This window comes from Balaenoptera borealis, assembly GCF_965194805.1.
Source record: "Balaenoptera borealis genome assembly, chromosome: 7".
Taxonomy (NCBI): domain Eukaryota; kingdom Metazoa; phylum Chordata; class Mammalia; order Artiodactyla; family Balaenopteridae; genus Balaenoptera; species Balaenoptera borealis.
Window position 1 is genome coordinate 17168849 of NC_138864.1, and position 23562 is coordinate 17192410.

Consider the following 23562-nt stretch of genomic DNA (forward strand, 5'->3'; position numbering starts at 1 on the left):
ACAGACTAACTTAAATGAAAAAAAAAAAATGTGTGTAACCTTTACTTTGCTCAGCAGAGCAGGTATTTCTCAATCTTCTTACATAATACTCTAGTGTCTTCAGATTTCACGTAAAGCCAATCAATCGACCTCTGTATAACTCAGCTATCTCTTTCTCGCCAAGTAAGCTCCTGAGTTCTGAAAGTGGTACTTTTCTTAGTTTCTTTCCTTTTTATGATATTCTAATTTGGGTACATTTTATGTTAAGTAGGTTCTTGGCAACCCTCCTGCTCGTGACTGGTTTACAGATATGCAGGCATAAGTACATCTTCAAAGAGCCATGGGAAGCCCGGATGTCTCTCACCAGATACGAACAACTGCCTCTCCAAGCCATACTACAGTGAGAATGAAACAGACAGTATGGATAGCATAACTTGGGTCTTTGCTGACATCCTTAAGCCATTGAATCAACTTACCCTAAAGCCTGCCCAGTCTCTGGACCTCTTCCTATGAAAGCTAAGAGACTTCCACACAGTTTAAACCATTCCAATTGGATTTTCTGTTACTCTGCTGAAATCACTCTAATACAAGTGAGACGGCTAATTTTATGTGTCAACTCAGCTACGCTATAGTACCCAGATGATTGGTCAAATCCAGTCTAGATGTTGTGTAAAGGTATTTTTAGATTTAATTAACATTCAAATCAGTAGACTTTGAGGAGAGCTCAAATGTGGGTGGGCTTCATCCAATCATTTGAAGTCTTAAGAGAAAGGACTGAGGTCACTTAAAGAAGGAGGAGTTCTGCTCCAGACTGCCTTTGAACTCAAGACTGCAACATCAACTCCTGCCAGAATTTCCAGCTTGCCAGTAGGCCTTACAAATGACAGACTTGCCAGCCTCTACAATCATGTGACCCAATTCCTTAAAATCAATCTCTCTGTATTTATGTATATATATATCCTAATGGTTTTACTTCTTGAAGCAATAAGCTCATTTTCCTTAAGTTTATTACATGTTAAAGAACAAAATTTTTTTTACAGATTTGATATATTAGTTGACAATAATAAACTGCACATATTCAGAAGGTATACTGTAAATAGTTTTCACACAGGTATACACTTGTGAGACTGTGGCTACAATTAAGATACTGAACACATCTATCACCCCAACAGGGTTCCTAGTACTCCCAGAATATATCTATCTGTAAAACAAAAATTGGAATAAACTTTATATATTCCTTTCTAAACTTTTTTCAGTTCATAATATAGAGGGTAAACAATTTTCCTTATTATCATTTAACTTTTACATAATTTTAATAGCTATATGGTATTCCACAGTAATAATATGCCATAGTTCTGTTTAATAATCCTTTATTGCTAGATGATTAAATTGTTTCTAACATTTTGCTACTATAAGCAATGCTATGAAGAAGTCTCATAGCTACATCTATGTAAAGTCATTACTTCCTTATATGCTTCTAAAAACAGAATTGCTAATTTACAAGACACATTACCTTCTAAGAAATAATAATTATAATATCAACGTCAAATATGTACAGAGCATTTAGTATGTGCCACATATCCTACCATGCCCTTAAACCCTCTCTGAAAGTTATACCAATTTTCACTCTCAAGCATTACATAAATATACCCATCTATGATCCCATACATTGACCAAGTTTTTAAAAAAATCCTTGCCCTTCTCCAAATAAACCTCAATGTAATTCCAGTCAAATCTCCACTGATAAGTTTTCACAGCTCATATCCATCTAAATGCATGAAAATACGCAAGATCTTCTCTTAAGGGGGGAGAGGAGAGGAGACCCTTATCTACAGAAATTAAAAGGTAATATAAGGTTGCAATAATTGAAACAAAGTGATATGGCAGCAGGACATGCAAAAGGATCAGTAAAACAGGAGAGCCCAGAACATATGGGAACTTGATTAAAGATAGCATAAGAGAATAAAATAAAAACAATTTAAATATCTAAGATTTTTGAACTAGAATAGAAGTTGAAAAAAATACAGAAAAATATTCTTGTAATTTTCCAAAAGGCTAAGCATCAGACAAACCACTTTCCCTCAAAAAGCTCCAAAACTGACAGAATGACCATATACAAGATTTAAATTAACAAAGAACATAGAAAAAGGGCAAGCAACAGAAAGGAGAAAAATTATCTATGATATGTGAAACACATGAAGCATTAATATCCATATTTTAATAAATCTCTCCAGTTGGTAAGAAAATGCCAAAGGAAGAGGCACTTCACAGAAGAAATGTAAAAAACATGAAAAAAATATTTAACCTTACAAGTAATAATAAAAAAAAGTATGAATTTCTCTTATGAGTTGGACAAAAAAAGTAAAATCAATAATGTACTATGATTCAGTAAACTAGCCATTCACACAAAATTGTAATGAGTATGTAAACTGGTATAAGCTTTCTTATAAGTTAATTTGGCTATAATTAGTAACATAAAAAAGAATTGTATCATTTAACCTAACAACTCTAAAGAATGTATCTAAAAAAAAAAAAAAAAAAGAATGTATCTACAGGGCTTCCCTGGTGGCACAGTGGTTAAGAATCCACCTGCCAATGCAGGAGACACAGGTTCAATCCCTGGCTTGGGAAGATCCCACATACCGCAGAGCAACTAAGACCGTGCGATACAACTACTGAGCCTGCGCTCTAGACCCCACGAGCCACAACTACTGAGCCCACGCGCCACAACTACTGAAACCCATGTGCCCAGAGCCCGTGCTCCGCAATGAGAAGCCATCACGATGAGAAGCCCGCACACTGCAACGAAGAGTAGCCCCCACTCACCGCAACTAGAGAAAGCCTGTGTGCAGCAACGAAGACCCAACAAAGCCAAAAATAAAAATAAATCAATTTTTTAAAAAAACAATGTATCTACAGAAAGACTCAAAGAAATACACACAGATTTACATTTAATGATGTTTGATAGAGCACTGTTAATAAAAGCTAAAAACCAATAACCTAAAGACCCGTTTATGGGGAAAGTCTAGTAAAATAAAATATATCCAAATTACAAAACTACACGGACTTCCTTGATGGTCCAGTGATTAAGAATCCGCCTTCCAATGCAGGGGACACGGGTTCAATCCCTGGTCAGGGAACTAAGACCCCACGTGCCACTGGGCAACTAAGCCCATGCACTCTAGAGCCCATGCACCACAACTAGAGAGAAGCCTCACAAGGCGCAACAGAGAGCCCACACGCCACAACGAAAGATCCCGCGTGCCACAACTAAGACCTGATGCAGCCAAATAAATAAATAAATAAATACTTAAAATAAGTAAATAAATTCACATTAGAATTAAAAAAAAAATAAACTATAAAACACTATCTTGGTTTTTAAAAATGGCTGCATGATACACAAAATGTCTATTTTACAGAACATTGCATATTATGTCCTCAACTCTGTAAAAATTAATGATTAAACAAGGTGTATACTTGTTTTTCACAAAAAAATGTCTGAAAAGAAACTAAAAAAGAGGAAGCCGCTGGTGTCTCTTCATTGTTGGCCAAATGTCAGAGCATCTACGCATATGTCTCTCGTCTACTCATTTATGTTTTTTATTTCTACATGTCCAGGGCTTTAATTCAACCAGATATGTTATTTTTACAATTCTAAAAAGTATCAGGTAAGAGAAGGTCTTTTAAAAACACTCCCAGTTTTTGACAGGTAAAAAATATGTTGTACTTAAGTTACGTTTCCTTTAACTACAGTGAGGCTGAATATTTTTGCTAATATTTACTGGAAATTATCGGTTTTTTGTTCCTTGTTCATGTCCTTTTCTGAGCTATAAAGGAGGACTGTGCCTATGTATTAAAAAGGACATTTGTGCCACAGATATTTCTTTTTAACATGAGATATACTTCTAAAGGTATGACACATGGCATAATACCCTCCAAATTCTAACATCTGATTTTCAACAAAATTCTACACACAAACTAAAAGAAATAAGAAATCTGAAAGTCTTACGTAGTAACTGCATGATAGATCAACTATTATATTAAGTCTCTTCTATAACATTATCATATTAAGACATGTTAGTACGTAGGCTGACTTTATGGTAAGCATAAAGAATGGTAAACTACTACAGAGGTGAAAATACTTCACATATTATCTCATTTAAGCTTCACAATTACTCGAAAAGTATTATCTCCTTGTAACACACAAGGCATGGAGACGCTAAATAATTTGCCCATTATCACACACCTACGAAATGGCAAAAGTGAAACAATCCCCCAGCCTGAGTGTCCCACCCTCTTTATGCCATGAAGAAAAAGGGGTTATTCGCTTCCTCAGAGAGGGCTCAAAAACCATAGGGCGATATAACAGCTGTCTTTTTATTTCAGTGCCCTAAATGGTAATGATGCCCTAAGTGGTGCTCTGCCACTTCCACTCCTCACCACCTGCCTTTCCCCACCACAGAATTTAGCAGAATTCTTTCTCCTTATTGATGGCCATAGCACTCTATGGCTTCTGCAACTGGCATCTGTCCTACTGTCTGATATTGAGTTTCACTCTTCTGACTTCCTTTTCGCTGCCTGGGTTTGATCAACCAATGAACTCACTTTTTAACTTCTGGTGGGTTAACCAATCAATCACAGCTAGTCAGGCGTGACAAGTTTTTCACCCTTCTTGACAACTTTTAGAAATAGAGACTACTTCTAAGCTTTCAGGAAAAAGTTTCTTTATTTTTAACTTCTGGGTCAGCACCATTCCTGATATATGATCTCCACAAAATAAAATTTCACTAAAGAACTACAACTGAAATACTCATTTCTCCCAAACATCCACCCTCTCTGCTTAATTATAAAAAATTATTATATAATTGATCTATTTCTGCCCTCACAATCAATCTACCACCAAGCTATAATAACAGTAAACTTTACTGTGTGCTTACTATGTGCAATATTCTAACCTAAGTGCTTCACACAGTTTATCTCATTTGATACTAACAAACCTATGAGTTAGGTACTGTTATTCCATTTTCCAGATGAGGAAAACAGAGAGTACGTAATAGTGGAAGAAGCAAAGATTCCAACTATACTCTTAACCATTATACATAGTTCCCATTACTATTACCTTATAACATCCGCCCAAAAATAACATATTTCTTGTTCAGCTATTCAGGAAATATTGGCAGGGAAAAGGAACCCCCCCCCCCCGCCTCCTTCCATCTCCACCTACCCCTCACCTACTTTCCTACAGATTCCTTTTAAACTCCTGACCATCCTTTTGCCATAGATCGTATCTCCTGACAGGCACCTACACATTCTGATCTATGTTCGATTACCTCTAAATTTCAACACATGATGCTAACTCTGTATTTCCTTGTAACCCAAAGGAGGAAGTCATTACTAGTTAAGATTTTAATTTTTTTCCTTTAAAAGCATTATTTGCTATATTTTATTGATGTAACTAAAGCACCTTCCTATAACTTTTACTGATCATGCAAAATTCACAATCATGAAAGGTTCATTTAGTTATTCTGGAACACACTACAATCTGTTTCATAAATATTTTTCTCCTCAATTCAACTCAACAAACACTTTTTGATCAGTAACCTAAGAAACACATGTAGAGCAAGAAAACCAGATGGCAGGATAGTTTTTATGTAAATCACTCAAAAGATGAACATTTGTACTAGGTAAAAAAAAAACATTTAAAATCAATTAAGAAAAACACTGATACTCTAATTTAAAAATGGGCAGAGGACACAAAAAGGTAATATATGGATAAAGAAATATAAATGGTCTCTACACAGAAAACTGTTCAGTCTACCTGCACAGTAATAAAAATAATTATTAAAAAGACTGAATACTATTTTTACTTATCAGATTGCCAAAGATCAAATAAAATCACTATAAACATTGGTCAAAACACACTATTTTTTTGCGGGGGAAAAAAGTGGAAGTTAATATTTTGGTTCCTCTGTATAGTATTTAAGGTCAAACATCATTTTTGGTCCTACCTTTCCAGCCTCATCTTCTATAAAAGACCCTGTGCCTCCCCACAATACTTATCCCTCTCAATTTATATAGTATTTTTATCAAAATTCTTGGGAGCTAGTTGGGGTTTTCTTGTCTTAAGTAACATCTTTAATGTATTCATCGTCATCCAACCATCACCACAATGAATTTTTGAAAATTTTCATCACCTCAGAAAAACTTCGCACCCAATTAGCAGTCACTCTCCATTTCCAAGACCCTCCCCAAGTCTCCTGCAACCACCAATCTACTTTCTATCTCTATCGATTTGCCTATTCTGGACATCTTACATAAACAGAATCATACAATACATCATCTTTGTAACTGGCTTCTTTCACTTGGCATAATATTTTTAAGGTTCATCCATGTTGCAGCATATATCAATCAGTATTTCCTTTTCATTTTTAAAAATTGTGGTAAAATAAAAATAAAATCTACCATCTTAACTATGTTTAAATGTACAGTTTAGTGGCATTAAGCTTATTTACACTGTTGTGCAACCATCACCACCATCTATTTCCAGAATTCTTTTCATCTTGCAAAAATGAAATTCTGCAACCATTAAACAATAAATACCTCCCCATTGTGACCTCCCTCCCTGGTAACCACCATTCAACTTTCTGTCTCTATGAACCTGACTACCTCAGGTACCTCACAGAAGTGAAATCACACAATATTGGTCCTTTTGTGACTGGCTTATTTCACTTAGCGTAATGTCCCCAAGGTTCATCCATGTTGTAGCATATGTCAGAATCCTCTCCCTTTCTAAGACTGAATAATACTTTATTACCTATAAATATTTTGCTTATCAATACATGAATCCAAGGACACTTGGGTTGCTTTCCCCTTTCGGCTACTGTGAATAATGCTGCTATAAACATGGGGTACAAAATCTCTTGAAGATGCTGCTTTCAATTCTTTTGAGTATAAACCCAAAGGTGGAAATGCTGGATCATATGGTATTGTAATTCTATTTTTAACTTTTTGAGGAATCACCGTTATCATTTTCCATAGCAGCTTTACTGCTGCAGACTCCCACTGGCAAAGAACAAGGGTTCCAATTTCTCCACATCTTGTCACTTGTTATTTTCTGCTGTTTTTATTTTTACTTTTGTGATAATAGCCTAAATTTTTTTTTTTGCGTGGGGCTGCATCGCATCTTCGTTGCTGCACATGGGTTTTGTCTAGTTGCGGCGAGCAGGGGCTACTCTTCGTTGCAGTGCGCAGGCTTCTCACTGTGGTGGCTTCTCTTGTTGCGGAGCACGGGCTCCAGGCACGCGGGTTTCAGTACTTGTGGTGTGCAGGCTTCAGTAGTTGTGGCTCACGGGCTCTAGAGCGCAGGCTCAGTAGTTGTGGCACATGGGCTTAGTTGCTCTGCGGCATGTGGGATCTTCCCAGACCAGGGATCGAACCCATGTCCGCTGCATTGGCAGGCGGATTCTTAACCACTGCACCACCAGGGAAGCCCAAGATTGTAGTTTAGATCACTGTGATATGGGATTATATATAAACAAGATTGGCCATGAGTTGATAATTGTTAAAGGTGGGCAGTGGGTACAGGGAGTGTTATTTCATTATACCATTTTTAAATTTATGTATATGTTTGATATTTTACATAATACTTTTAAAATTACATAAAGCAAATAAACCTTTTTCTGCAAAAACCAATGTTGGAATTTTCATAAGAGTTGCACTGAATCTGTAGATCACTTTGAGTAGTAGTGATATCTTAACACTATTAAGTCTTCTAATCTACAAACACAAATATCTGTAATTAATTGGTGTCATCCTTAACTTCTTGTTTTGTAATTTTCAGTGTACAATACTTTCATTTCCTTGATTAATTTATTCCGAAGTATTTTATTCTTTTTGATGCTATTGTAAATGGAATTTTCATTTCTTATTCAGATTTTTCACTGTTAAGAGTATAGAAACGCAACTGATTTTTGCATGTTAATTTTGTTTCCTGCTACTTTGCTGAATTCATTTATTAATTCTAACTTTGTGTGTGTGTATGTGAAATCTTTAGGGTTTTTTACACATAAGACCATTCTATGAACAGACGTAATTTTATTTCCTTTCCAATCTGGGCATCTATCCTTTGTCTTGCTTATTTGCTCTGAGTAGGACTTCCAGCACTATGTTGAACAGAAGCAACAAAAGCAGGTACAGGTATCCCCCATTTTTGGAAAGTTCGCTTTATGCCACTTTGCTTTTATGACAGACCTACATTAGTATCTGTTTTCGCTAACCAAAAGAAATCAGAGGAATTCTGCTTTTACAAAAGAAAGGTAAGAAGCAAAAATAGCATTCAGTGTTGATTTTGCAGTGAGCTGTTACAGAGGCAGCATGCACCCTGAGCAGTGAGAGTGGCACTACCAAGCCCCTTCCCTGGCAACTACACTCAGCATCAAGCGGTCATAACTTTGAACTGTGTCTGTGAGCACCTGTGCTTTATTTCAATTTATTCTGTGATTCCATTAGCAAGATGTGTCCTAAGGTAATTGCTTCTTCCCTTTATGCCATTTGAGCTTACAATGGGTTTCACAAGAACACTCTACTTTCGGATAGCTTGGGGAAAACTATATCCTTGTCTTCTACCTGATTTTAGAAAAGTTTTTAGTCTTTCACCACTAAGTATGATGTTAGCTGTGGACTTTTCATATATGGTGTTTAATATGTTGACGCAGTTTCCTTCTATTCCTAGTTTGTTAAGTGTTTTTATCTTGAAAGTGCGTTAAACTTTGTCAAATGCTTTTTCTGTCTCTACTGAGATCATCATGTAGATTTTTCCCCTTCACTGTAATAAAGTGGTGTATTACATTGATTGATTTTCATATATTGAATCATCTTTGCATTCCAGGAATAAATCTCACTTGGTCATAGTGTATAATCCTTTTAATACACTGCTGAATTTAATCTGCTGAATATTCATCAGAAAAATTATTGGTCTATAGATTTCTTGTCTTGTAGTCTTTGCCTAGGTTTGGTACGAGAGTAATGCTGGCCTTATAGAATGAGTTTGAAGTGTTTTGGAATAGTCTGGAGAGGACTGGTGTTAATTCTTCATTAAAAGTTTGGTAGAATTCACCAGTAAGACCATCTGGTACTGGGCTTTATTTTGTTGGAGATTTTTTATTACAGAGTCATCTCTTCACTGGTCTGTTCAGATTTTCTATTTCTTCATGATTCTTGGTAGGTTGTGTGTTTTTACAAATGTGTCCAGTTCATCTAAGTTATCCAATTTGTTGGTGTAAGTACTTCAATTCTTTTAGTGGCAGAATAATATTCAACTATATGGATATACCAGATTTTGTTTATCTATTCATCAACTGATTGACATTTGGGTTGTTTACACTTTGGGACTACTGTGAATTATCCTGCTATGAACATTGGTATAAAGTTTTTGTGTGGACATGTTTTTATTTCTCTTGGATATATCCTTAAGAGTAGAAGAAGTTCTAGGTCGCATGGTATCTACACATAACATTTTGAGGAAATGTCAGGTTGTTTTCCAAAGTAGCTGTACCATTTTACAATCTCACCAGTAATGTATGAGTCTTCCAATCTCTCCACATCTTCCCCAACACTTGTTATTACTTCTCCTTTTTACTATGGCCATCTGACAGTGTGTATAAGATGGTATCTCATTGTGGTTTTGATCTGCATTTCCCTAATGGCTATGATACTGAACATCTTTTCATATGCTTATTGGCCATTTGCATATCTTCTTTGGAGAAATGTCTTTTGAGATCCTTTGCTTACTTCTTAAACAGGCTATTTTTTTTATTATATAGTTGTAAGAGTTCTTCATATATTATAGAGACAAGTCCCTTAGATATATGATTTATAAATATTTTCTCCCATTCTGAGTTGTCTTTTCACTTTCCCAATGGTGTCCACCAAAACACAAAAGTTTTAAATTTTGATGAAGTCCAATATATCTATTTTTTTCCTTTAGTTTCTGCTTTTGTTGTCATAACTAAGAAGGCTTTGGAGGGACTTCCCTGGTGGTCCAGTGGTTAAGACGCCACACTCCCAATATAGGGGGCCTGGGTTCAATCCCTGGTCAGGGAACTAGATCCCGCATGCCACAACTAAGAGCCCGCATGTCGCAACTAGAAGATCCCACATGCCGCAACTAAGACCCGGCACAGCCAAATAAATGATAAAATTAATAAATAAATGTTTTCAAAAAGAAGAAAAAAAAAAGAAGGCTTTGGCTAATCCAACATCATGAAAATTTACTCCTACATTTTCTTCTAAGAGTTTTGTGATTTTAGCTCTTATATTTAGATCGTTGATCCATTTTAGTTAATTACTGTGTATGACGTGAGAAAGGGATCCAATTTCATTCTTTTGCATGTGTATATCCACTTGACCCAGCACTGACTGTTGAAAAGCCTGTTCTTTTCCATTGACTTGTGCTGCTATCTTCATCAAAAATCAACTGACCATAAATATGAGGGTTTGTTTCTAGACCCTCAATTCTATTCCACTGATCTATATGTTTTCCTAAAGCCAGTACCACACAGTCTTGATCATTCTAGTTTTGTAGTAAGATTTGAGATCACTATGTGTGCGTCCTCCAATTTTGTTTTTCTAAATTTTTTTGACAATTTTACCTCTTGAATTTTCATATGAATCTTAAGATCAGCTTGTCAGTTTCTGAAAAGAAGCTAGCTGGGATTCTGAGAGATACTGCATTGAATATGCAGATCAATTTGGGGAGTAGTATGCATCTGATCCATGAACACGTAATGTCTTTCCATTTATTTAGGTTTTAATTTTTTTTCAATGATATTTTGTAGCTTTCAAGGTACAAAGCCTTACACTTCTTTTGTCAATTTACTCCTAGATATTTTATTCTTTTTAATGCTATTATAAATTAAAGTCTTCTTAATTTCACTTTAGATTGTTCACTGCTAGTGTACAGAACTACAACAGATTTATGTATATTGATCTTGTATCCTGCCACCTTGCTGAACTCATTTATTAGTTCTAAGAGTTTTTTAGTGGATTACAAAGAATTTTCTATATTGTGTGTATGTACACACACACACACACACACACACACACACAAACTGATTAGAGATAGTTTTACTTCTTCCTTTCCAACTGGTTACCTTTTATTTCATTTTCTTACCTTATTTCCCTGGCAATGTAGAACAGAAGTGTCAAGAGCAGACATCCTTATTTTTCATAGATGCCCTTTAACAAGTTGAAGCAGTTCCCTTCTATTCCTAGTCTGTTCTGTTCCTGCCCTACATTTAAGAGTGTAAACTGGCACAACCCTTCTGGAAAACAACTTGGTAATATGTGTTAAGAAATATCAAAGTTCAAATCCTTTGACCTAATAATCCCATTTCTATAATCAATTTAAGGGAATAATCAGATGTGAATAAAAGTTTTATGCAAAAGGACATTAGAATGGAAGGAAATCTGGTTCCAATGTCTATGGACTCACTGACTGCTAGGATTATATATGCTCATTATACAGGACCTTTATCACTCACTACTTCACTCACTACTTCATTTCTCACCAAACCTATAATTCAGAATTGGTTAGGACTTTTTCTAGCAGATAAAGTCCCTTGTTTGGTTAATAGCTACAAATCACTGCTAGAATTTCCCAGTATAACACTTCAATATAGAAAACAGTAGTTGAAATGCCTGAAAGAACCTAAATATGCAACAATGGAGGAATGAAATATGGTCCATCCAAGTGACATATTATTCCAATAAAAAAGCATGTTATTAATGAAAGAAGCAGAACCTCAGCTTGGGAATAAATAATCATAAATATGAGAGAAGACACATTAGGAAAAATATAGAAAATTTTAATAGTGATAATATCTGGGTCATTTTATTTTCCAAATTTATAACAATAAACATCACTGTTATAATCAAGAAAAGAAAGTCTAACATTTTTCTTTCTCTTTCCCTGCCCCACTCAAAAAAAGTTACTAATTCTAAATAGTAGTAATGCTGCACAAAAAGAGGGTATAGGATCTTAAAACTATGCATCCCTGGCCTAGAGCCTTAACTGGAAACTTCACATAGAATATCAGATACAAATAAATTGTACAACTGAGACTAAGTTTTATCTTTTACATGACAAAATGAGTAACATAATATAGGCGGCCCCAGTATATAAAAAATTTAAACTTACAAGTGACTTTCCATCCCGCCTCAACATGCTGCTGGAGGCCCCACCATCACAGGAAAATTTTATCTTTAATAAAATAACCTGCAAGTTCATTTCTTTTTTAAGGTAGGAAAAAAAAAAAAAAGAAGAAAACACAGCACACAGTTGGTAGGTACAGACTCCTTAACAAAGTTCTCTCGCTTATTTGGTAGATCCCACACCTGCATTAAATTTTTTCTCTTTTTTTGAAACTCACCACCTACAACTGAAATTCTGGCAATGACAGATTAACAGAGTTAACAACAACGGAAAACTTCTGGGCAGAAAAAAGCCTGTCATTCATATATTAGTCTGATTTAGTTCTAGCAAGTACTGATCCACTTGGTTCCCAGAAACTTGGTTGAGTCGGGGACCAGATTTTTTTTTTTTACCTTGTATATCTCAAGCACTATTCATTAGAACTTGCTGATCTGATGAAAATGTTCTAGCTGCACTACCCAAAATGCAGTCAGTAGTAACGTATAACTACAGAGCACCTGAAATGTGGCTAACGCAACTAAGGAACTGAACTTTTAATTTTATTTAATTTTAATTAATTTAAATTTAAATAAACACATTGCCTAGTGGCTACTGTATTGGCCAGCCCAAGTCTAGAACTGGCACAATAAACATGTATGGAAAGAATGAACAAATCAATCAATAATGCTCTCATCACAAAACCCACAAAATATTAGCAGTTCTATATTATGGGCATGAATTCAGATTTTTAAGAAAATGAGACAGGGAAGATAATTTTGAAGCAAGACTTTTTCTTAGGGGATATGCCAATTTTTCATTGCCTCATAAAACACGTTATGACAATTATGAATTAGAATGGCCTCCTCTCTACTTATCCAAATAGCACCCATCTTTAACTTTCTATCTACTCCACAGAACATTCTCACCTCTGTATTTCATTCATTCATTTATTCAAAATTTAATGATAACCTACTGTGTTCTGCACACTATGAATACAAAGTAGAATAAAACTCAGTCTCTGTCCTCAGGCAGGCACTTCAATAGGAATAAGATATAAAAACATAATGACTAAGTTGAAATAGAAAATATCGTTATAGAACTGTGTATAACATGGAATGCAAGCGTAGGGGAGCACCATGTGAGAATCGAGAGACTACAGAGGAAGTGACATTTAAGACTGCTTCCCTCAACCATATAATGACACTCTGCCATAAGAATTACTATAGAAAACTGTTTCATTGATTTTTAGAAAAATTCCAAATTAAAAGATTACTCAAATCCCCTCATTAAACAAACACTAGTATTGAGAGCATTACAGCTAACTTAATTTGTGCAAAGTAATTTTAATACTGGTTTTCGTTACCCAGAATATTATGTTAATTTTAAGTACCAAAATACTATTTTGTTGTAGTGATACCATTATTTCAATGTTTATTTTTCATCTGAATACTAAATATTTACATTTTGATATGGAGATCAATGACTAACGTTTTACTTTTTTTTTTTTTTAATTTATTTATTTTTATTTATGACTGTGTTGGGTCCTCGTTTCTGTGCGAGGGCTTTCTCTAGTTGCGGCAAGTGGGGGCCACTCTTCATCACGGTGCACGGGCCTCTCACTATCGCGGCCTCTCTTGTTGCGGAGCACAGGCTCCAGACGCGCAGGCTCAGTAGTTGTGGCTCACGGGCCTAGCTGCTCCTCGGCATGTGGGATCTTCCCAGACCAGGGCTCGAACCCGTGTCCCCTGCATTGGCAGGCAGGTTCTCAACCACTGCGCCACCAGGGAAGCCCTAACGTTTTACTTTATATTGCATATAACTGCAAAACAAAAAGTCTCCTCTACCCAGAGAATTATAAACTGCATTAAAATTTTTCATTGAATATTATTGCATTCATTCAGAAAGTATTTTTCTGTAAATTCATAATCCTCAATGGAAAGAAGAAAATAACAAAGCAAAGCTTCTGTTGCAAAATAATTAACAGTCTAGTTCAAAGACCTTATGAACAGGGACATACGAACACAAGACTACTGAAATTAATACAAGTAACTGCATCCCACGCAGAAACTAAAGACCTAGAGGTATAGGAAATGTTTTCTCATACCTCACACTAACAATAAAAAGACTGAGAAACAGACAAAATAGTTCAAAGATTCCCTCAAAGAGAGTAAAAAGAAATGGAACTGCTTGAAGATGAAAACATTAGGAAAAAAATTTAGGATTAGTTTGTCTGTCTCGCTTGCATTCCCTCGATTATTTCAGAGGAAGCTCCTTCAGCATCTACAGGTTTCTGCACAAAAATATACCCATGGTGAAACCACTTAACCCTGTTTTCTTAAGGCCACTGTGGTGGAAAGTGGGAAGATTGGTCAGGTAAGGCCTCACTAATGAATAAAGCAACATTCAGGCAGAGAGCGAGAGAATGAGAAATTTGCCTTAAATTGTGCGCACACGCGTGTGTGTGTGTGTGTGTGTTGGGGCTGGAGAGGTGTATGCCCAGTGTAAAGAAAGGCTTCAGGGCAGAGAAGTGCACTGGCATATCTGGTGACTCAAACAAGCGATGTGAATGGAGTTTGGTGAGCAATGAGAAAAACTGATTGGGGTTGAGGTTGGAGAAATAAACAGGGATGTGATCACACAGATCAGGAAAACAGAGGTCCAGGGTATGTGGAGGAAAAGCAACTATATTAATTTGGCTATAGAACAAGATCAATGAAAAACAGTATTTGCACACCACCCTCATGCATAAAATCTTAATTTAATTCTCACTACACAGTAAGAGAAATAATGTTTCCCTTTAATGGGTAAAGAAATAACAGGCTCAGAAGGGCTAAAGGCCTTGCTGAAAAGCTGTCTCTAATCCCAGACATTCTAACCCAAGTCAAACAGGTAACCTTTCTACTACACAATAAGAAGTAGTGAAAAATAACATGAAAAAGACAAACCCAGTAGAAAGTCAGACTAAGAAATATGGGCTTTATTATGGGAAAAAAACTAATGGAAGTTACATCAATTAAAAAGATGATTCTGAGGATCTCCATAGGGCATACAGAATACTTTCCAACAGAGGTTCCTTCACAAAAAATGGTTACCATACATAACAACAATCATTTTTATACTGTGTTCCCCGGAAGAGTAAGACGGTGGATGTGTACAGTTGGGGATGGGAGGAGGCTAAGTACCATGTTCAATCAGAACGTACCTACTTTTTAATCTGTTTTATGTTAGATTTAGTTTCAAAAAGAATTCTGCTCTTTGAAAACCACTGACTATAAGGGAGTCAACCTTAGTTCCAAAATCTTACTCTAAAGATCTAAAACCTACTGGAGGTAGAGCATTTCTTTCACCCATCAAATACCCTATGTTAACTACTTTAAAAAGCACACTAATTTCTTTTCAGCTTTTTTTTGCTAAAAGCCAACAATATACCAGTATAGATTATCAAAAGCAATTTCAGGTTAACATTTTTGACGCCATACTTTTAGAAATAATACATATGCCTACCACAAAGTTTCCTTGTATGTTGAGGCATTATAACATTAAAAATGTAAGGTAAATATATTCTAATACTACTATAAACTGCTTCTCAATCACTAAAAAATAAAGACTAAAAATTACATATTGAGGCCAAAAAAAAAAAAATATTGCTAGTGAATACTTCATCTGTAATACCAATAAGTATGATGTTACCTAGGTGACTCGAAAACCAGTAAAGTAAAACATGTAAAATAATTCTTCAACTCAACTATTTTAAAATAGTTTGACAACCCAATCAAAAAACGGGGGTTGGGGGGGGAATGAATTGGGAGATTGGGATTGACATATATACACTAATATGTATAAAATAGATAATTAATAAGAACCTGCTGTATAAAAAAATAAAATTCAAAAAAATAAATTAAAAAAATAGAGTTTGACAACCCAATCGAAAAATGGGCAGAAGACCTAAACAGACATTTCTCCAAAGAAGACATACAGATGGCCAACAGGCATGTGAAAAGATGCTCGACATCGCTAATTATTAGAGAAAAGCAAATCAAAACTACAATGAGGTACCACCTCACACCAGTTCAAAATGGCCATCATTAAAGACTCTACAAATAACAAATTGCTAGAGAGGGTGTGGAAAAAAGGCAACCCTCCTACACTGTTGGTGGGAATGTATATTGGTGCAGCCACTATGGAAAACAGTATGGAGGCTCCTCAAAAACTCAAAATTGAGTTGCCATATGATCCCGCAATCCCACTCCTGGACATGTATCCACACAAAACTATAATTCAAAAAGATACATGCACCCCAATGTTCACAGAAGCACTATTTACAATAGCCAAGACATGGAAACAACCTAAATGTCCACTGACAGATGAATGCATAAAGAAGATGTGGTACATACATACAATGGAATACTACTCAGCCATAAAAAAAGAATGAAATAATTCCATTTGCAGTAACATGGATGGACCTAGAAACTATCATACTAAGTAAGTCAGACAAATATCATATGATATCTCTGATATGTGGAATCTAAAATATGACACAAATGAACTTACCTACAAAACAGAAACAGACTCACAGACATAAAAAATAGACTTGTGGTTGCCAAGGAGGATGGAAGGCGGAGGGAGGGATGGATTGGGAATTTGGGATTAGCAGATGCAAACTATTACAAACATAATGGATAAACAACAAGGTCCTACTTTATAGCACAGGGAACTATATTCAATATCCTGTGATAAACCATAATGGAAAAGAATATGAAAAAGAATATATATATGTAAAACTGAATCACTTCGCTGTACAGCAGAAATACAACATTGTAAATCAACTATAGTTCAATAAAATAAATTAAAAAAAATTTTTTTAATACAGTTTGATATTAAGGCAATATTTTTAATGTACCTAATAAATACTCAAATGGTCAATATCAAAATCTATAAGTTAGCAAAATCATGAATACACAGAACTGGTTATGTAAATATGCACACATACCTTTATCCTTCTTAAAATCCAAAGCATCTTCTTTATCGGTCACTATTTCCTTCATATTGATAATACTCTGGTGGTTAAGCTGCCGGAGAATTTTAATTTCTCGAATTGCTGTAATGGGAAAGCCTTCCTTTTCATTATCCAGGCGTACTTTTTTTAAGGCTACCATTTCTCCTATTAGAAAAGTAAATAAAATCAGGTTACCAGCTGACAAAACTAAGTAACATTTTAAATTTTTATTTTATTTTTTAGTATTTTTTTATTTTTTATTTTCAGCTGCACCAGGTAGTTTGCGGGAATCTTAGTTCCCCAACCACGGATCAAATCCGTGCCCCCTGCAGTAGAAACGTGGAGTACTAACCACTGGACCAGCAGGGAATTCCCTAAATTTTTATTTTAATTCATAACTTCAGTTCCTACCTCTTGAAATTACAAACCACAAAATATAGTTTCCAATATACCAAATTATAATGTTTATGGTTCAAAAAGTTTCTGGTTAAATAAATTAAGGGATATTTATCAAACTATGGAATATTATACAACTGTTAAAAAGGATAAAGTAGGTCTATATGTATTGTTATTTTATACTAAGATATATTAAATGAAAAAAGCTAGATAACGAAGAGTAGATATATTACACTGCCATTTTTTAAAAAGTGAAGAGGGGAGGCTAAATATACCTAATATGCTTATACATGCATAAAATCTCTCTGAACAGATGAGAAAACTCTGGACACTGTGCAGATAAGAAAATATGCTCAGATATATTAAGCTGTCCAAAGATGCCCAGTTACCCAGTAGTAAAACTGGGATTCAAAATCTGGTTTAGCTGTCTCAAAACTATGTGCTCTTCCCACAACACCAAATGGCCTCATAATTTACATATGAGCGAGTTTTGTATCAGATAATCTAAATACTGAAACACACACAAATCCTATTATAAGAAAAAACTCACTGTAATAAGAGTTTGTTCATTCCACTTCTTTGTAGGGAAAAAAAAAGGAATTCTGTACTTACAAATTTTCCAAAGGAAGGACGTTTTTCCTTTTAATCATTAAAAATTAGTTGATTCTTTTTTAATAGAAATCTAAAATGTATGATTCCTTGTTTTATAATTTAATCTCTTTTGATAATGCAGAATCATCATGATGAATATTACTTCATTGCTGCATGCTATAACTGCCTTCAGAGTTTCTATGCATAAGGTAGCCTCGCTTATACTAAGTGCCCTCAAACACCTATGCTATTTTATCTATTGGTTTACTTCAACAAGAAATTATAAATAAAGATTAAACACTGACTCTAAGCACTATTTATTAGTAAAATACATGGCGTCTAACACAGTTACTTTTTCCTCTGCCCCAAGGTCTTTTAAAACTTTCTCTTAGGGGACTTCCCTGGTGGTCCAGTGGTTAAGAATCCGCCTTCCGGGGCTTCCCTGGTGGCACAGTGGTTAAGAATCCCCCTGCCAATGCAGGGGACATGGGTTTGAGCCCTGCTCCGGGAAGATGCCACACGCCACGGAGCAACTAAGCCCGTGTGCCACAACTACTGAGCCTGCGCTCTAGGACCCACGAGCCACAACTACTGAGCCCGCATGCCACGACTCCTGAAGCCCACGCGCCTACAGCCCATGCTCCGCAACAAGAGAAGCCACCGCAATGAGAAGCCCGCGCACCGCAACAAAGAGTAGCCCCTCTCGTCGCAACTATAGAAAGCCCGCACGCAGCAACGAAGACCCAATGCAGCCAAAACTAAATAAATAAAATAAATAAATTTATTAAGAAGAAGAAGAATCCGCCTTCCAATTGGGGAACTAAGATCCCACGTGCCGTGGGGCAACTGAGCCCGTGTGCCCCAACTACTGAGCCCGCGTGCTCTGGAGCCCACACACCACAACTAGAGAGCCCGCGTGCCGCAACTACTGAGCTCACACGCTCTGGAGCCTGCGCGCCACAACCAGAGACAAGCCTGCGTGCCGCAACAAAGAGCCCACGCGCCACAATGGAAGATCCCACATGCCGCAACGAAGATCCCAATGCAGCCAAAAAAAAAAAAACAAAACAAAAAACCATATATGTATATACACCCCGTTACATGTACTCATATCTTACATAAGTGCATATATAAAATGAAACAAAAAACAAGATGAAACAATAGCACGATAAATTCAAATTTAACTTTTTTCTTTCCTGAAAATTCCTCAGGTTATACATTAGAAGAGAAACATGAATTAAGTACATTCCATAGGCCCAAAGATCCAAAGCATCTGGCATTCTTACCAGTGTCTTTATCCCTGGCCTTGTAAACTTGTCCATAGGTACCTTCTCCAATAATTCCGATGATATCAAATTTATCCACGCAGCGTTTTCCCCAGTCAATGTCTTTTTCTTTGATTTCACCATAGCGAGGCCCACATATTCTATCAAATATAGTTCTGAAGTTTTTATATACAATCAAGAAAACTGAATAAACTGTTTAATACTCAATATCCACCCTCCATACCCAATCTTAAATCATTTATTTCCCCTCACCCTTGCATATTTGTGATCATCCAAGACAGGCAACACTGTGAGGTGGTATTATAAATTATCATGAAAGTCAAGGTATTTCTCCATACTGACTCTCCTTCTGTAGACTAACACTTAAAGTGGGAATGAGAAGTAATAAAGTTTGTATGAAGGACTTTCAGAAATACAACATAATTTTTCAGCAAGGGGACAAAAGCAACACCGGTTCAAAGATTCAAAGTTCTCTAAACAACCTCCAGAGTACTTTTTCATTCACTGCCAATGTGTATATATTTATCTGCTTCCAAAAACCAGAAGTTTAATAATGAACATTATCAAAAATCTAACTATAAATCGTATTGACAAATTTAGACTTATGGCTAGATAAAATTATCTTAAAAACGGAAGCACCAGAAAGATTTTCAGTCTAAGAGAGTATAAAAATATTAATATTATCAACCCTTAGGAATCTACACTTTAAGTATGTATTATATATAACAAATATTTGATATTCTTCAAAAAGATATGTAATTTTATAGTATTTTAATATTCTGGCAGGTAAGAGAAATTTAAGTAAAGGAATAAAGCTACAATACTCAAGGAGAGACTATTCTAAAAGTTTTCTAGCTTTCTACTCCACACTAGAAAATCACCTCATATTCTTATACTAGACACTACCTGAAACAGCAATTCTAAAATCAGATCTAACTCAAAGTCTTACTTACACTTTCCCTTGGTTAAGTAGAAGTAAAAAAAGGAATCATCATTCTCCCTCTGCCCTTAACTGATGAACAGGTTTCAAGGGAAAGAGTTATCTCTAGGCACTTACTTGAAGCTAATTTAGGATACAGATTTCAAACCTTCTTCCACTCCACCTCTTGCAAAATCAAGAATGCATTTAGTTATGGGAGCAAATGGAGCTAAAAGCAAAGGAAAACACAGCAGCTTGCCCATTACTAATTTTGTCTGGGCTCACTGAATGCTGATTTCCACCTTGCTCAATTTCAATATCTGTTTTTTAAATATCTTAATTACAGAAAATTTCTTCAACATATATAATATCCCAAGAAATTAATACATTACAAACTGAGAGAGAAAATTTAATTTGATTTTATTAGTCATTTTGAATAAGTACTCAGGCAGTTATGAAAAAAAAATTTTTCAAAGCTCCAGTAAAATTTATTCATATACTTAAGTTGAAAGAATAAATATACTTTTTATTATTTTAAATCTTAATTTTGGATTTTATGATTTTATGATGATCCAGAATCATCTCTGGCCAATTTAAGAGCAGGTAGAAAGCAAGCACATACTTAGGCCTCCTTTTACTATGTAACTGTGTTGCTGTTTTCTTTTCCTCTGGACTCTTTGAGAGATCATCTCCTCCTGGTAGCTCAGGGGGCAGTGGTAAATCAGCAAGTAGACATCGCAGTTTCTTTTCTACTTCTTTTTTAACTGCTTTTACTGAAATATTTCCTCGTAAGCTAAAAAGAAAGGAGTCAGACAAATAAACAAAACACAAAAATTTATTTCACTGAGAAATAAAAATGCATTTACATAGCACACAATGGCAAAAGACTAAACTGAGTTTCTTTACTTTCCAGCTAAAATAATATACTATATTCAACTGCAAAAATATAAAATTTGGGGGCAAAAATGATACAGAATTAGATAAAAACTAAGGAAATCTGAACAAAGTATGGACTTTAGTTACTAATAATGTATCAATATTTGTTCATTAATTGTAACAAATGTACCATGCTAATAATGCTAGATGTTAATAATGAAGAAACTGAGTGCAGGGTATATGGGAACCCTCTGTAATATCATCATAATTTTTTTGTAAATCTAAAACTGTTCTAAAAAACAGTCTATTTTTTAAAAAGATATAGAATTACTATAAAACTGTAAATTAAAACTGAAAGTCAACTAGTCATGCTTTGCGGGAAAATTCATTAGTTTTATAATAGCATTTGGTTTGATTCTGGTAGAGAGACAAAAAGCTATTTTGTTGTAAGAAATAAATAAACCACATGCTATTATTTATCTGGCCCATTTAAATAACAACAAAGAACAAATTCAGCTTCATCCCTTTTTAGAATTAATTTTTCCTGAATTGGACAATGATTCTTTAAAATTTTTTTTAAGACTCTAGCTTATCAGAATTACAGGTGAAAATTAAGCTCAGTTAGTTTTATACTTTTTTGAATGTCTTAAGAGCTCTGATTTTTTAAACTATATCTTAACCTGGTAATTGATTATTTTAAAACTCCCAGACACTACAAAATCTGTTTAACAATATAACATGTTGAAAGAGAATATTATAATGATAATAAAATTTGGACTTCACATACTTTCATAGCAGTTATGAGTCCCAGAATTTAAAAATTTAGTGACACTACACTGCTGTGGTCAGAAACTACTAATGATGTTAACAATATAAATCATTCCATTTTAATTATAACTTCTCCTACTCATGCTGGACTTTAATATTATTGTACAATATATGGTCTTTTAATACCATCTGATAAAAACTATTTATCAATAAAATTGTGACTTTTCTTCATAACCCCGTGTTACTAGAAAGTAATCTTTAATAGGGAAAACAAGCTCAAAAGGAAATTGGATTGCAGTCTTATTTTTATAGTAATGGTGTCATATAGCCCACTTTTCAATTTTCATGTCCCTCCATTCAACAGATATTCATTATACATGTCTATGTGCTAGGTATTACATAGGCACTATAGTTTAACAACAAAAACAATTCACAAATACATTAAGATACATACAGTTCCTCTCAGAAAGGAGGTTACAGTCTTTTGGAGAACATCAGAAAGCAGCAGGATAAAGTACTGTACAGACTAATTTCCAGAGTAATATGGTACTAAAGGGTAGCTAACTCAGGACTGAAAGACAGTAAAAGCTTCTTTCTAGAAAAGGTACCACTTGAACTCTGTCTGAAAATAATTCTATTTAAAATAACTTATTTAGAGAACTGTAGTCTCTAACTTGTAATTAGACCTCAGTCCAAAATTTGCATTTGTCCAAAAATTCAAATCAATAGGGGGAAGGGGAGACTAAAAGTCTTAATTTTACTTATAATTTAACATTTAAAAGACTGCCTATATTCAAATATATCATTATATGAACTACCAAATTCAGCAAGGCTCCCAGACTTAAGAGAAATGAAATATTAGTTTCCAAAAATAACACTATATAATTAAAAACATTGTATTTTCACTGAATACCTGCAATAACCAAATAGGGTATGTGATGAGTTTTTAAAAGTCTCCATATACTACAGCAACAAAAAACAACAAAATGCCTTAACCAGAAATGTATAAGACCAAGAGAAGACAATTAAAACATATGGCTGATGAACATAAAACTAGACCAGAATGAATGAAAAGAAATGATGTTTTCATATGCGAAACTGTAATCCTGTAAATCTGTCAGTCTCCAAATTAATCATTGCCTTTAACCAAGTCCCAAACAAAAATCAAGCAAGACAAGCCAAATGATCATAAAATCTGTCTAAGAATAAAGGCAAAAAATGCCAACACTGAGCCCAAATTCATTTATAGCAGTGTTGAAGTTGAGGCTGAATGGCCGGGTTATTCACTAACCAGTAATTTGCTCCATCCCTTTACTTTTACATAACCTGCCTACTCCTATAATAGAAATCTGACTTTGAGAGCCAAAATACTATGCATCTAAAGAAGTTAAAACAAAAAGGTATTGGCAAAGAAATAATAAAACATGTTAATAGAAAACAGAGTCCAGAAACACACAGATATCTGTAAGAATTTTTATATATGGTACCACAAATCAGTGAGATAGATTATTCAATAAATGACATTAGCAACAACTGATCTATTAGTCCATGGGGTGATGAG

The 23562-nt window shown here is 35.0% G+C and overlaps 1 protein-coding gene across 4 annotated transcripts in view; it reads right to left on the reverse strand.

Moving 5' to 3' along the window:
• Nucleotides 1–23562, reverse strand: part of CDK13 (cyclin dependent kinase 13) — a 113700-nt gene that overhangs the window by 56618 nt on the left and 33520 nt on the right. For all 4 annotated transcript variants that reach the window (XM_082399712.1, XM_082399710.1, XM_082399711.1 and 1 more), the window contains exons 3-5: nucleotides 20980–21150; nucleotides 19439–19578; nucleotides 17160–17330 (exon numbers count right to left, since the gene is read on the reverse strand). In XM_082399712.1, the coding sequence (XP_082255838.1) occupies nucleotides 17160–17330; nucleotides 19439–19578; nucleotides 20980–21150 (482 nt within the window). The remainder of the gene's footprint in view (nucleotides 1–17159; nucleotides 17331–19438; nucleotides 19579–20979; nucleotides 21151–23562) is intronic.